General features: G+C 40.1%; 3 protein-coding genes across 4 annotated transcripts; 1 reads left to right on the top strand and 2 right to left on the bottom strand.

Moving 5' to 3' along the window:
- Positions 1 to 241: 241 nt before the first annotated feature.
- On the bottom strand, positions 242 to 2,978 carry LOC134197433 (uncharacterized). Of its 2 annotated transcripts, XM_062666759.1 has the most exons (4): positions 2,587 to 2,704; positions 2,236 to 2,343; positions 950 to 1,778; positions 242 to 883 (listed from the first exon to the last, which is right to left on the bottom strand). In XM_062666759.1, coding segments are annotated over exons 2-4 (1,275 nt in total). In that variant the 5' UTR covers positions 2,238 to 2,343; positions 2,587 to 2,704; the 3' UTR covers positions 242 to 439. The 2 variants fall into 2 exon arrangements, with proteins under 2 accessions (XP_062522743.1, XP_062522742.1); XM_062666758.1 differs by lacking the exon at positions 2,236 to 2,343 and having other exon boundaries at positions 2,587 to 2,978.
- Positions 2,979 to 3,213: 235 nt separating this feature from the next.
- LOC134197434 (uncharacterized) lies at positions 3,214 to 13,329 on the top strand. The gene is made up of 17 exons (XM_062666760.1): positions 3,214 to 3,510; positions 3,570 to 3,679; positions 3,736 to 3,820; positions 4,117 to 4,170; positions 5,631 to 5,737; positions 5,795 to 5,851; positions 6,948 to 7,000; positions 7,062 to 7,144; positions 7,207 to 7,238; positions 9,035 to 9,165; positions 10,342 to 10,421; positions 10,482 to 10,541; positions 10,602 to 10,686; positions 12,804 to 12,859; positions 12,926 to 12,999; positions 13,059 to 13,095; positions 13,153 to 13,329. The coding sequence occupies exons 1-17, from the start codon at positions 3,334 to 3,336 to the stop codon at positions 13,231 to 13,233; spliced, it is 1,362 nt and encodes a 453-aa protein (XP_062522744.1). The 5' UTR covers positions 3,214 to 3,333; the 3' UTR covers positions 13,234 to 13,329.
- A 203-nt stretch (positions 13,330 to 13,532) lies between these two features.
- Positions 13,533 to 15,607, bottom strand: LOC134197100 (uncharacterized). Its single transcript, XM_062666349.1, has 6 exons — positions 15,445 to 15,607; positions 15,322 to 15,383; positions 15,196 to 15,262; positions 14,926 to 14,985; positions 14,819 to 14,864; positions 13,533 to 13,860 (listed from the first exon to the last, which is right to left on the bottom strand). The coding sequence occupies exons 1-6, from the start codon at positions 15,531 to 15,533 to the stop codon at positions 13,774 to 13,776; spliced, it is 411 nt and encodes a 136-aa protein (XP_062522333.1). The 5' UTR covers positions 15,534 to 15,607; the 3' UTR covers positions 13,533 to 13,773.
- Between the last annotated feature and the right edge of the window lie 10 nt (positions 15,608 to 15,617).

Consider the following 15,617-nt stretch of genomic DNA (forward strand, 5'->3'; position numbering starts at 1 on the left):
GATATGCCTTGTCAACTCAGATCAAGCATAGAAGTAGAAGTTGGTGTGTGTGTGTGTGTGTGTGTGTGTGTGTGTGTGTGTGTGTGTGTGTGTGCGTGTGTGTGTGTGTGAGTGTGTGTGTGCGTGCATAGAGTTGATAGTTACGACTGGTGCTATTGACTAGCCACTGACTGAGTCATTATATTGAGTTCTCTTCTCTGATATGACAACCCTACAGTAGAATCAGCCTTGTGTGTATGTTGCAGATCATTCAATTGTGTTCTCATTCAATGCTAGAAACACTTCATAAAATAAGCAGTTTAATCCCAGCAACTGGTTCTATTAAATGAAGGTCCATGTAGTTATTGAGCAGCAGACCCACCACCCTAAATCCAAGTCACTCTACATTTGCAGAATGTTCAGTAAAAAGCCACACTTGAAAGTAAGTCTATACATTCCCTCATTGGTCCTTTGTACAGGCAGCTTGTCTGCGTTTCATGGTGATCACACAGCCATCGGCTGGGTAAATAGTTGGAAAATAGGCAATGTCCTGGCTCTCTGGACTTCCTGGCCGAGTGCGATGCCACTCCACATTTGTCGACATAATAGCTATAAAAGCTGTCATATGATTCATGGCATACCGTTGACCGAGACAAGCATGGGCACCAAATCCAAACGCCATAAAATTCTTTGCATAAATGATATCTTCATGACGTTCCAAACTGAAACGGTCAGGATCGAATTTGTCAGGATTGGTAAAGCCTTCAAAATGTGCAGACCAAACATATGGGAGCACAATGGAACCCTTAGGCACTGTATAGTTGTCCAAAATCTTGCAATCCTTGAGAGCAATCTGGGGTATCATAGTAGCGGGAGGACGAAAGCGAAGTATTTCCTTCACAACCTGTATATATACAACAAAGCCTAGATGCAAAGCAACGCAAAGCAATCAAGGAATTAGAAAAGCTACCTGATAAGCATATGGCATCTTCTCCAAAAGTTCTGATGTTAAAGTTTCGTCATTGGGCCTCACCTTTTCTTGCTCCTTTCGAACTTTATCTAAAACATCCGGGTACTCATCCAGAAAGTGGCATACCCAGACGAGAGATGCAGTAGATGCATCTTGACTTGCAAACAGAAAGTCGAGAAGATGCTTTGCAACATGATAATCTGCAGACTTGTTGTCGGTGACAACATCGTTAAGCTTGCCTAATGAGTTTGGATCATCCGATTTCACTGATTCCATCCAGAAATCAAGCAAACACACAGGCTCAACATCAGCAGCCATTCTCTGTCGTGCTAGCTTCGATGCCAAGATTAAATGTTCTGTGACCTTCTTACGAGATTGCACAGCAGACCACAAAGTCGTGCCAGGAAAATAGAGAGGAAATGCAAGAAAGCCCTCATTCATCATCATGTAATGATAAGATAACTCTGTGCGTTTCTCATCTGTTCCTATGTAAGGACCAATAAATGCAGAAAATGAAGTATCAATATTCAGATCTCGAATAAGAGGACGCATTTCAAGTTCAGATTGTTGTTCACTCTGCTGTAGCCACTTTTCCATATGATTTCTAATTTGTTGTTCTTGTAGTTTGACGTAAACTCCCAAGGCACGACGAGTGAACAGAGGAAGAATTTGCTTGCGAAGAGTCTTGTGAGCTGGACCATTCATGAATACAATGTTGTCACCACCAAGTAATCTCTCAGCTGTTAGTGTGAAGAAAACCTTAAAGCTGGTATCGGGGTTGCTTAGAACTTTGCGACAGATGTCAGTTGTTGTACAAAATACGAAAAACCTACATCATACAATTGCTAACTAAGCCTGTCATATTGCACAACCATCAGTTAGCTAATGTAAGCAACTAATAAATGTAATTCTTACATTGAACTGTACCCTATTTGGGTGCGAGAGAAAATATCTTATAATTCATCGACATTCACAGACAACTTAAATCAATAATTTCCTTGCATATCATATCACAAACAGTTTCAGATCATATTCAGATGCAGACCTGCTGTACACATGTAAGGAAAGTCTCAAGCATAGCAAACTATACCAAACACTGAGCTATTTTTAGTACACTCTTTGTGTTGCAATAGATAATCATATGAACAGTCTATGTAATCATAAATGGGTGTATATAGTTATTGTACTGTACCTTCATATTATCAGATTTAATAAAGGCAAAAATATGTATAAAACACAACTGCGCTTATTTCTACATGTATAATACGGGTTTACATGAGACTTACATCCACTAGAAAGTAAAACCCCGGATATACCAATACTCTGGTATACTTTCTTGTTACAATCTCTATCATCTCTAGACTACTGTTCCTTTCCTTGTGCTCTTTGGTGGCCTATAAATATTATTGCCGAGTGTATATTTATTATACGGGTTGTAGACACTGGCTCGGGTACTAGCCTCCCCCAGACGCAGTGTGGATTGCAGCCCCGGATGCAATGCGATCACCGGTACATACAACTACCATCATTCATGTGACGCGCGCGTGTGTAGTGGTGATGGCGGCGCATCCAGGGCTGCAATCCACACTGCGTCTGGGGCGAGGCTAGTAGCTATCGTACCATGGCCAGAAACTTACTTTCCCATGATCGAGTTCCACGACAGAGCGCCGTACTTCTCTTGGCTTGAGTAATGCTTGTGCGGCGTCAGAACCATTTCGAATATATTTCCAATGAACGGAGGTACCCACGACGGTCCGTTGAGCCATGCCCGCTTGCGACGATGAGTGACGTGCTCGTACGTGATGTAGCAGACAAGTGCAGTAATGATGAAAGCGAGAACGAAATAGACAGCCATTCGTACGACAAGGTCACACCAGTCTGAAATCTGAATCTATTTTACATCAGGTGATGTTTACGCACGCGACACAATTCGTGTATCTCCTCCTTTCTCCGGGTAAGTAACCTTATTTGGTTGTAAGACACGCCCTTGCTCGCGTGCTCGGCAACTTATGATTTATCTTTGTGCGTGTTCATGGCTCAAGAGGTTTTGCTAGCGCACTAGATAAGTAACATATTTTTATTTTGCACTAAGTGCTGTTTTGCGAGGTCTGCTATTCTCACACCCCTAGAGCTAATTAGATAGATAACGCTGTCTAATTAGCTCTAAGCATGTGAGATCTAGCTACTAAAATTAGAACCCGCAACAAAAAGCTACCATGTAAAGCATTAAATTGTTATCGTACTTTAATAAAATAATAGCTACAGTAATGTAGCCCCAGAAATGTCAAGTAAAGCGAATTTGCGATCACAGCGCCACTTCTAGTAAATTTATACCGCGCGCTACGTATAAATTAGTAGATATTTTTAGTTTATATCCCGGATTAATGCGAAATATGCGCGCTCGATTCACTGCTAGAGAGTGGATTTTTCTGACTCTAGGGATTGCCAATATTACTGTTTTAGTCATTTTAGCATATTTTGGTTGTAACCTTGACGGCCATCGTCCCCATTCATCATCTGAAGTCTTAGTTGCCTTAGAACTGGAACCTAACTTCACTCCTGTAAGTGAGAGTGAGATTTCTTGTCGAAGTCATCTTTTCAGTCACCGCTGATGTTGCAGAAATGGTTTGCTCAAGAATGCGTGGGTGCGGTCACTGTTGGATTTTCAGTGGAAAATTTGTTTGACATGGTGGCTACGTGGTGCAACGTACGGAGAAGTCAACGTTGTCGGTACTTGAACAGGTTATAGTAGCAGGTCTTGTTTTAGTTTATGTTCTTTTATGTAGTCAGTTGTGTGAAAAGTTTAATGGGATCTATTCACTGTCTAAACGAGAGGGTCAAGTGGTGTTGCCGGATACGTTTGTACCCAAGGTGCAGCATTGATTTCTATTTGGGTTTGCTTGTCTGTCAAGTGTTTTGTGGTGTGTGTGTGTGTGTGTGTGTGTGTGTGTGTGTGTGTGTGTGTGTGTGTGTGTGTGTGTGTGTGTGTGTGTGTCTGTGTGTCTGTGTGTCTGTGTGTGTGTGTGTGTGTGTGTGTGTGTGTGTGTGTGTGTGTGTGTGTGTTGGGTGGCTGCTTGGATGATGGCACTGTGTGTTGAGAGCTGTGGAGATGGCTTTTTTAGTTGAAGTGTTTTGTTCTTTAATTTTTGTATTTTGTTGCTGTCAAGGTAAGAAAATGGCTTGGAGGCAACGAGGAATTATTGAAGCAAGTAAATCGTCAGGTGACCTAGATATTACACAATTCTAACGGTATTATGGTTTCTTGCACCAAACTCAGTCCTTAACATGAGTGCTTGCTGAGACATGAATTCAGTGTTGAAGAGTGTGTGAATGTTATGGCTTTTAGGGTGGTCCCATGATCAGAATTATCAGTGGGAATTACATGTGAAATTATGTTAACTTTATGATATCAATAGACATAGTATACAAGTGGATCGTGATCATAACCACATAATAGCAGTAGATTTGACTTATAACATTGCAAAGAAAAAAAGTGAGTTACTGAAATTATGGAGTTACCATATTTCTATACACCTTAATCTCAGGTTTAGTGTATTTATCTTTACCACATGTTAGGAGAATTCTGATGGCTAGCTAGTATGATGTACCGTATTCGCCCGTAATAACACCCATACCGAAATAACGCATATGCCCGTATATACGCCCATGTGTGGCAGGTCAGAACTTTCAACCCAAAAAAATGCCCATGCCCAAGTATACGCCCATGGCCAACTAGATGCCCAGGATACGCATGCGCAGACAAACAAAATAGGGTCCACAGAACATTCATTCCGTCTGTGTGCGTTTGATGAGCTGGTGTCCGTATTGCGTGAAAGTGCTTACTATTCTTTGTTACAATTAGCGATCCTGATGCTTTTGACAGGCTTCAAGCCGACCACTCCGGTTTGCGTGTGTAGTGTCTAGTTTCTGTGTTTATGCTGATGGTGCACGGATACCAGTACCTTGATCTTACAATGGATAATTGCAAGCATTTGTGGTATTTCTGTCTTCAAGTGTTTAGATGGTGACTGGCCAAACGACAGCATTTTGCGACCATGTGTAGCTACACTTGGGACCAAAATAACGCCCATGGCCTAGTATACGCCCAGAAAAAAATGTCTTTCTTTTCTATATGTCCAGGGCGTTGTTACGGGTGAATACAATATGTCAAATAGATAAATTGATTAATACCAATTTACACCGGAACATGCTTTGTACATGCGCTTTATAGGCATCTTTATTAGTGTTAAATTTTATAGAGAACTCCTTTCATTTCGTTGTTAGCATGTGATGATGCATAGCAATACTCTAACTTAATACTTTTAAAACATAACTGTACCAATGGTTTTAGGCACTTAGGGTTGCTAAAATCAGTTATGTGTAGAAAACTTAGTCAATATTAGCATCTGATTGAAGGAGGTGAAGCACAGTCATTCAGTTGTTAGTGTTATGATATGATACAACAATGTACAGAGAATGGTGCACTGTTGCTTGTCAACAAAAGTGTAGAAAGCTGAGGAAGAAGGATACATTGAAAAGTCACACACTTTGTGTCTGTAACAACTTGTTGTATGTTGTATGTGTGCATGTAAGTGTCATGTTAACTAAATTGGTAGCAGTTTGTGTCAAGCAAATATCTAAAGTTGATTAACTATTGATGGATGCCCTGTGTTGTATTTAGTCTGTGACGTCTGTCTTTAATATCTACACTCATGAAGGCACACTATTCTCTCCACTTCGAGCAAAGAGACCCGGCAGTGGAGACTTTTCTCCTGATGTGGACAAATAGTAAGCTGCATATTTGACAGACAGAATCTTTATTTGACTGTGTTTGTTATGTTACAGTATTGATGAACTCAATCGAAACTCAGAAAAGGACTGCGATTTCTGCAACTACAAGACGTATGTAGATAATTTTTCAAACAAGGTTTATGTGTTGGGTAGTAGAATAGTTGATGTATATACTATATATACAATGCATTGTATGTGATTAATGTTGTGATTTTGGTTTGCTTAATCCCGATGGCTAGACAGACAGACAAACAGCTCAGGAAGACAACGCGGCCGCAGCTACCCGTGAGGTCAAGAAATTAGAGAAATATGCTAGAGAAAGGGATGTCTGGGTCCTCCCCTCCAACTGCATCCCATTAGTGTTCGAACACTTTTGACGTTGGGGCTCAGAGGCAGCTCTATTCCTGCACCACCTGTCACTTCAGTCTATAGACAAAGACGGAAGAAAGAACAGTCGTGTGATTTTAAGACATTCTGGCGTAAATGCATGTCGGTAGCTTTGCAAAGATGTAATACTAGCGTCATTAGCAGAAAGTTAGCAAGGCTTGGACATTCTAAGATCTTTACAGTTGACAGTTCATTTGCTTGTAGTTAAATTATGGCGTCGGCCATTTGGGCCAGACTAGAATGTATTAGTGTTGTTCTTTGAACATATATGTATTGACAGACAGACAGACAGACAGACAGACAGACAGAGAAAGTGATGTTTCCTGTATAAGGTTGTTGATGCAGAAATGTCAACTAAGAATGGAGGGACATAGAATTTGAATTGATTTGTAGCAGATCATTTAACTTTAATGAATTAATTGAATTGTATACACATAATCTGTAAGCAGCATGTTCAGGCTTTCCATTTGCTAAGGGTGTTGAGCATGTAACGTATGATACCTATTCTGCTCAGAGACATGTACATACACACAAGTTTCATCTCACGTTTTTATTGTAATCTTGTGTAAATGAATGTAAAGTTAAGAATAGAAAGAGTCTATTGTGTTACAGCAGAAGCAACATACTGGGTAGCAGAAAGTATATCAAAGTATTGTATAATGTTTTGTATTATTAGTCAAGAATTTAATTAATTAATGATAGTCAGTCAGGCAGAGCAAATGAAGTGGCCAGTCAGACACGCAGATATGTAGACTTTATGTGATTGGGATTTTCTCAATATCGATACCGTCGTTTACTACTGTGTAATGCATTTTACTAGAATGACTGCTCAAAGTGTCTTTCCACGTGTTGAATCAAAACTGACTGCGTCAGGTGAGTATCATTACTCATCGCTTTGGAGCAATTTTTTGGACATTGTTTCTCTCCTTGTTAGCATCTAACGCATTCATTTATGATGGATTTCATGGTCTATTGTTTCCGCGGTCTCATCATCCTGTCAAGTTTAGTGAAGAAGAGGTGTTTTGCATCCTTTTGTGTATAAATTGTATGAGGTCTCATGTAAAGGTGTGTACTTATAGGTTGTAGACATGATGCAGACAACTATAAAATGGTTAGTACTGTCTAATGGACACTCATCTAGTACATAGTAGTCGTAGGCTGACAGATACACGTCAGAATATTATCTCAGACATGTAGACTGCAAATAGTAATTGGTCCAGTCTAACGTGCCCTAGTAGGCATGGCTCGTTTAACTAGCGCTAATTGAAATTGGAAAGCCGGTGTTTAGTTTATTACAACTAAAGTAGTAAAAACAGTTTATGCGGTAATAATTGTTGGATATAAATTAGTTATTTAATTAGCTCAGTTGATATGATTCAGCATCTGGGGAAAGTGCAATTTTTGAATATTGGTCCATGGCCAGATCAGCCGGAGTGCTGTGTACGCCTCTGATCTCAAGAAGTGACCAGAGGCATAGCCAGGCATACACAAATTTCCAAGCAAAGCAACTGGCAAAGAGGTGTTGTCTACTTCTTTATCAGAGTATCCACCAATCTCTCATCTCTTGAAGTTGTGTGGTATTCCTGTACTTGGGAAGTTCAATGAATGTGCTGTACAGTAATACTAAACAGGTACAGTACACATAACATTCACTAATAATGAAGCGGCTCGCAGCTAGTGCACATTAGTCTGCTTAGTGAGCATCAAGTGATCAGTGAAAAGTGAGGTGTTACTGTTGCTGTGCACCATATCTACACTCCTGAAGCAACTGACTTTGGATCTGGCAACGCCACTGGTGACCATTTGCTGTCTTTGGGGTATTTAACGTTGATGCAAGATAAAATCAAGTCGTTGTAGACATTGGTGTGTTTGTTTTTGTGAGAGATGCAAACTGGATTTTTCAAGAACAGAAGAATTGAAGTATGTATACATCATGTCACCACTTTGGTGCAAGCGTTTTGGGCAAACAGTGTAATTTATAGCATGAACGACAGCAAATGGAGTTTACAATCTACTGAAGTTCTACATGTTTGATCTGCATTTACTAGTAGTAAACAAGCTTTGGCCTCCCTTCATGACAGCAATATAAGAATTGAGTAGAGAGGCATTTCTGTGTTCAATTGGTTCTTGATTGTTTCTTCCAGGAAAGAATCTTTGAGCTTTCCTGGTAATTAATTTGACAAAGTCAGACCTTGATTATTTAAGCAGCCAATGTTAATGCTAGATTTGCAGGTTGCTGCCGGTACAGTGGAACCTCGCTTATTTACAACTAAAACTTGCTTAGCAACCGCTGTAAATTCTGGAGTACAGGACCGCATCTACTCAGTACCTTAATGTGTTGTTATTATTAATCTGTTTATACCAGTTGGTTTGGTTTAATGGTGGTCTTAATACAAGGTTGCATGGTGCATAATACTGTACACTGGCTTTGGTACAGCATGACAGACTGGAATCATTTTGTCTCATAAATGAGACAGACAGATAGTGATATACCTTTGACACACAGACAGACAGGCAGGCAGGCAGACATGCAGGCAGACAGACAGAGAGACAGACAGAGAGACAGACAAACAGACAGACAGACAGGCAGACAGACAGACAGACAGACAGACAGACAGACAGTTATGTCAAAGGAACTTAGCATGTTGTGCGGTGGGTCTGAGAGACCTGACTCTCTCAGCACCCAATTTTGTCCTCATTAGTCTTAGTTATATGTAAGGGTTTTAGTTTGCTGTAATGTTAGCTTTCAATGAACATTAGTCTAGTTGTATTACTGTAGTTCTTTGCAGAATTGTATCATAGTTTGATGTAAGAAATAAAAGATAGACAGACAGACAGACAGACAGATCATACCAGGCAGATGGTTGGATTAATAGACAGACACAGACATATTGTGTATTTTGCTAGGTTTAAGGCAGGATACAATGTAGATCGATCTTTCAAGTATCCGCACATGATGTGGGATATATTGCCGAAAGCCAGTGCCAGTCAACCGCATCCTCATGTTCAAGTGTCTCTGTCACCAGATCACCACTATGGTATTTGTTCAGTGATGTTTTCTTAATTAGAATACGGTTGTACATATGTGTACTGCAGGACTCATGCATATTACAGATCAAAGAGAGATTATTTTATGTGATTGTGGCCGTCTAGCTGTGACACACACACATACACACACACACACACACACACACACACACACACACACACACACACACACACAAGGACTTTCTTAGTTTGTTGATCGCTCTCATGCATAATTCAAGTTATTGAAAGAAGGACATTTCTGCTGAGAGTCAACAGTCACACAAAGATTACTGGACATTGGTATTAGACAAAAGACTGATTACATTCTGGTGTGTTGGGCACGTTTGTATTATGTTCATTACTAAAACACATAAAAGTTTAGAGATGCAACGACGCTAACTCTTGTTTCATTGTGACATGCCTTGTTTGCAGAAATGTTTTGGGTATTGGTATTGAGAGGCTTGTTTTGTCTGCAATGAAACAGAAAAGGGCCTTCAGATGTGTGTGTGTGTGTGTGTGTGGGGGGGGGGGGGAGGCGCAGTAGAGCAGTTGTTAGAGCATTGGTGATGACATCCGGGATCTTGTATTCCGTGATGAGGGTTGAAGGTTCGATCCTGGTGGGGGCGCAGTTTCCTTGAGCAAGAAACGCACCCACACTTGCTTCTCTCGACTCAGGAGTACAAATGAGTACCTGGTCATTGACTGGGGTGGACAAGACCGCTGGCTTCGCAGCAACATCATGCAGCAAACGGGTACGTGTGGGCCTTGGTGTCCAGTCCCAGAGCTGCGCCATTGTCAGTGCCCCTGGACGACTCTGGCCAAGCTCCAGGTGGATTGTAGCGCTGATCCTAAGACTCCACGTAGCGCATGGAGGCTCTGTCTCTAGAGGCAGGGGAGCTATCTCCGCAACTGACCTCAAGGTCGACGTCGAAAGATGTGGAGGGCTTAACATTTGTCCATTGTCCATTTTGTGTGTGTGTGTGTGTGTGTGTGTGTGTGTGTGTGTGTGTGTGTGTGTGTGTGTGTGTGTGTGTGTGTGTGTGCACGCGCATTGTATTACCTGTGCGTCCTATTGTTGTTGATGTCTGCCGGTCTGCTTGACTATTATGTCTCAACTGTAATGTTACAATTAGCCATGACAAACATTATGTTCAACCTCTACTGTATTAATCATATGTTATTTACAGGGCAGATGGAACACCTAAGGATCTCTGCCAATCAATATGCTGCTGATCATAACAGAAACTATTTCACAGACGTAATTGAAGTGTGTAACACGTGTATTCCTATTGTATACGAATTTTTCACTATTGCTGATATGCTTCAGCTTCACCATGCATTGGGTTTGACAGTGAAGGTTGGACAAGCTGTTGCTATCGCTTATTTGGTATGAATGTCAGTGCTTTAAGTTTGATTAAGACTGCACCAATTGTGTTGCATTGTGAAGACTCCAAGAAAGACGAATGAAGTGATCGTGTTGAGCAAAACGGCTACTGACGACTTCTTTCGTTTGATCTTTTATGTGATTCAAGGTGCGTGACAACGTTACTTGCTACACATTTTGTTCAAACATACAGGTAAGTTTGCATAGTGTATGTATGACATGTATGTACGTACGGCCGATTTTGAGGCTCTTCTAGTAGTTGTGCATTGAATTCAGGTATACTTGTGGACCTGTGCAACTCATTTGTCTAGTCAGTAGTTCACAGTTTAGCTATTGTTGTGTAATATCTTAGATTGAACTACTAAAATGTAGTAGTTCAGGACCACTGCGTCTTGGTAATTAAATTAGGAAATAGTTACATCTGACATTGGTATGTCCTCTGTGATGACATAGTAATGTCTCTTGTGACATAGATGAGATTTCGAGTCGGTGGAAAAAACATACATAGATACATGTACATAGTACATACATACATACAGACAGAGATACATGCATACATGGTACAGACATTTTTATTATTATGTGTCGTTATGCCCCTCCATAATGGGCAAGTGGGGTATTTACCCCCATCTTTACCCCCATCTGGGCGCCCACCAACTTGGCAGGTGAGCCCAGTAGGTACATGTTTCTGTGTAGTCCACACGGCGATCAATGCTAGCCAATTCGATATAGATTGCAGGCATTACGGTGACTGCAAACTCGTGGACAGCACGCCTAATGGATATCAGTGACCACCAGGAAAGCACTGAACGTTATCGTCAACTATTTGCCAGACCACAGAAACTGCCCAACGACTGAAACGAGTCATAGTCTCATGGATAAAGCTAGAGAAAAATGAGAAAGAAAGACAGACAAGTTTCATAATTTACTGTCGTCACTGGGGTTTGAACCCCCAAACCATGGAGTGGTAGCCATTGTCGCTAACCACTAAGCCATGGCGGTGACCGCTATTTTATTATTTATTGTCGTGCTCAACCAGATCAGTCTGGTTTGTAAAGTCTATTACAAGTACCAGAAGCAAACCCTGCTTCAGAAGTACTTAGACCATCATGGCTGTCTAGAAAGAAGACATGGCTTTATGAAGGATCCGAGTAGATCCTAGAAGCACTGTTTTCTGTAAGTGCTGCAGGTTGTGATGACCTGGAATAATGTCCAGCCACCGTGCAATACCTGCGTGCACTGTGCCCAAAGCTCCCAAGACCACCGGAACCACCAGTGTTCGACAATGCCACATGCGGCTTATCTCCACTCGCAAGTCGCTGTACTTCGCCAACTTCTCAGCATGTTTCTTGCCAATTTTGCCATCAGCAGGACAGCTGATATCAATAAGAAGACAAGTGTTTGTCTTGCTATTTCTGAGACAGATGTCTGGACGATTGGCTTTGATCTTCCTGGCAGTGGGGATGGTGGTATCCCACATCATTGTATATTATTATTATTATTATTATTATTATTATTATTATTACGAGAGTTGTTATGACTTCTAAAAACAATATCGAAAAATCTAAATCATTTACACTAAAACGTCCAGCTAAAGAAGGCTACAAACATGTAATTGTAAACTCCTCTCTATGATTCTAACAAAAGGTTTCCAGAATGTCTCAAAAGGTGCACCAAACCTTCTTACGAACCAACTGGTTTTAATATGACGTCGTAGATGCCACTGGAAACTGGCCATTATTGCAAGAGGAGGGAGAGTTTTCGTTTTTACCCAGTATGTATGTTGCTATCAGAATTGTGAAAAATGGTTTGAGATTTCCTGTTGCCTGCATTAGATCCAAAGGGTGGTGGCTTGTAGGTGGACTTAAGGATAGAGAGTTTAACATATTACATACATACATACATACATGCATATATGATGGCTGAGTCGTCAAATACGACAAATCTCAGGTATGGGTTTATCTGTGTCGGAACAATCCAATTTGAGCTGCACATGCACGGCCACAGATGTCACATGTGTACATTGCTCTTGATGGTCTTTCTGTAAATTACTTGCACATCATGCTTTCCTGTTTGTGTGCATACATACATACATACATACAATACAGAAAGATACACAGACAGACAGACAGACAGGCAGGCAGACAGACAGACAGACAGACAGACAGACAGACAGACAGACAGACAGACAGACAGACAGACAGACAACAGACACTAGAGAAAAACACATGGACAACTGCATTTGACGCAATGTTTTCTGCTTAGCTTTGTTTGACCAGAAAATTTACGCGATCAGTAGTGCCACCGTGTTCCCTGCCTTGGTGAGACAACCTGCTATCACTGATTAGTTAAGCATTGTAACTACGAGTGGCTTTCGTATCATACAGCATCATTTTGAGAACCCACCTGCTAATGATTTGCCTGCAATGTCTCGAATAATCAGTAGAGGCGGAGCAACAAGGTTACCATATCTGTGATATTGAATAATTTTGGCACAATCACACGTGTCTACTGTTGCAGCCCACGTGGAGATATCAGTGCTATGGAGCTATTTGGAGTAACGTCCACTGGTGCGATTGTTGTATGTTGTGTTGGTAATTGTGTATGACTTCAGGCTTCGAACGTGTTCTCCGACCCCTGGAATGTCATCGCTAATGTTCAGAAGTCCGTATACAAACGAGCTACAAGAAGTTGATGTACCACGCTGCATATGAGTTTCATAGTGTACTGTTGTGTCCGTATCGTAGCAGCACTATTTAATATTTAATAGAAATTCTATTGTATTATAGTACATGCATGTTCGTGATGCACTCGCGTGCACGCACGCACACACACACACACACACACACACACACACACACACACACGCATGCACACACACACACATGCACACACACACACACGCATGCACACACACACACACACACACACACACACACACACACACACACACACACACACACACACACACTGCATTTGCAGATCTACATCCAACTGTACACAGAGCACATACGTAGAGTATGTCCAATAAACAATCAAATATCACGACATTTGCACAGTAAGCCACACTACTAGAGTGCAATCAACTAATAGTTCATGTAAAGCAACTTATATGTCGGCAAAACAATATGTAAATCTCGATCCAATCCTGTTATTTTGCAATAGATCGATGTGCACTATAACAGTGTACTTATGTACAGATCGTGTTTTCTATCATAACCGTTATACATTTGTATTAGATTGGCAGGTCATCTGCTGGTCGATGTACTTTGTTAATGTTGTCACTGGACTTGGGTTGAGGTGGTATTGTGATGCACTCTACCTGTATATGATAAAACAAAGTAAACCTCACAAATAGTTCATCCTTCAGAGATATCTAAAAATTGTCTTTCCACAGCTTAAATAATGTATATCCATTTTTAATAAATTAATACTTTTTGTATATTTATTCTTAATAAATCATTATATTTTGTACATTCATTTAATAAATTAAAATTATATTTTGTGTATTCATTTTAATAAGTTAATAAATAATATTTTGTATATCCATTTTTAATAAATTATATTTTGTACATTCATTTAATAAATTATATTTTGTATATCCATTTTTAAAAATGAATACATTATATTTCGTATATCCATTTGTAATAAATTAATAAATTATATTTTGTATATCCATTTTTAATAAATTAATAAATTATATTTCATATATCCATTTTTAATAAATTAATAAACTATATTTTGTATATCCATTTTTAATAAATTAAAAAATTTTTGTATATTCATTTTAATAAGTTAATAAATCTTATATTTTGTATATCCATTTTTAATAAATTACATTTAGTATATCCATTTTAAATAAGTTATCTGGTACACACACATGTACAATGACAGCCTGGACTCCAAGGAAACAAATTTAAAAGTTCCATACTAATACACTAGAGTGCTTGAAACAAGAATGCAGTCAGAGTAAAAATTTTGAAATATCGAATAGCCTCACTGCATGAATCTGGTCTAACCAGTAATGCATTCTAAATCTGTTTCAGCAGTCAGTCGTCAAGTTAGAACCAGCAAGTGGATTTTATCTGTGTATTAAAGGTGTATGAGTGTGTGGAAGGACTCTCAATAAACAGAAAGCAGAACAACAATGAACAGCCTCATTGCAAGCATACTGGACCATCAAGATGCTGCTGTGTAAGAATGCATGACATGTGGCTGTGCCAAGTGCAAATTACCAATTTTAATTAAAAGTTGCATGAATTAATTCCTGTTTAGTTTACCTCAAATCTGTCTACTTCATCAATATCCTTTCCTTCATTGCCATCACTAAACAATTGAAGAGATGAGTGTAATCAATGGTTTTCATGACGTCAATGTGTGGTCCTACTGGTCAACGAATAATCTGTCCACGTTATCTTCATCTCTTTCTTCTAATAATCCAGAACTTCTACAATTATTGAAAAAAATGTTTAGAATTTATTTGATAGATGTTTGTAATTTATGTATAAAACTGTGAGTGCATGTGCGCACGCGCAGACACACACACCTTGACACACGCGCGCGCGCACACACACACACACACACACACACACACACACACACACACACACACACACACACACGCAACCAATTAACTTAATGTGCCTTTTGATCTTACTCCCTGTAATCTTCCTGTGCGTCCAGATCGTCCTCGTCCTCGCTCGACTTCTTCCCTTCTACAGTAACTAGAGTAACAAACCAGAATACACACTTTGCTCATTGCTTCAACATTCATTCATCTAACCGTCGTCTTCGCCTTCATCTTGTCCTTGCAGTTGACTTCTGATGTGATCATCAGCATATCTCCTAGCACGAGGATGTCTATAGTGTCACGCGATCTAAAGTTGTAACACTCTCTGATGCCTACCAATTCTTGCTGGGTAAAAATTCCGTGTAGCGATTGTTGCCTTCTTTACGAAACATGGGACAGAACACGCTACTTCGACACTGACCCATGAAAACGGAACCGGTTTATAGCTAAAAAAATAGTATCAACTGACTCACATCCACGCCTTCGTATTGTAACGCACGTTAGGCTTG

The sequence above is a fragment of the Corticium candelabrum genome, chromosome 22 (assembly GCF_963422355.1).
Source record: "Corticium candelabrum chromosome 22, ooCorCand1.1, whole genome shotgun sequence".
NCBI classification, from domain to species: Eukaryota; Metazoa; Porifera; class Homoscleromorpha; order Homosclerophorida; family Plakinidae; genus Corticium; species Corticium candelabrum.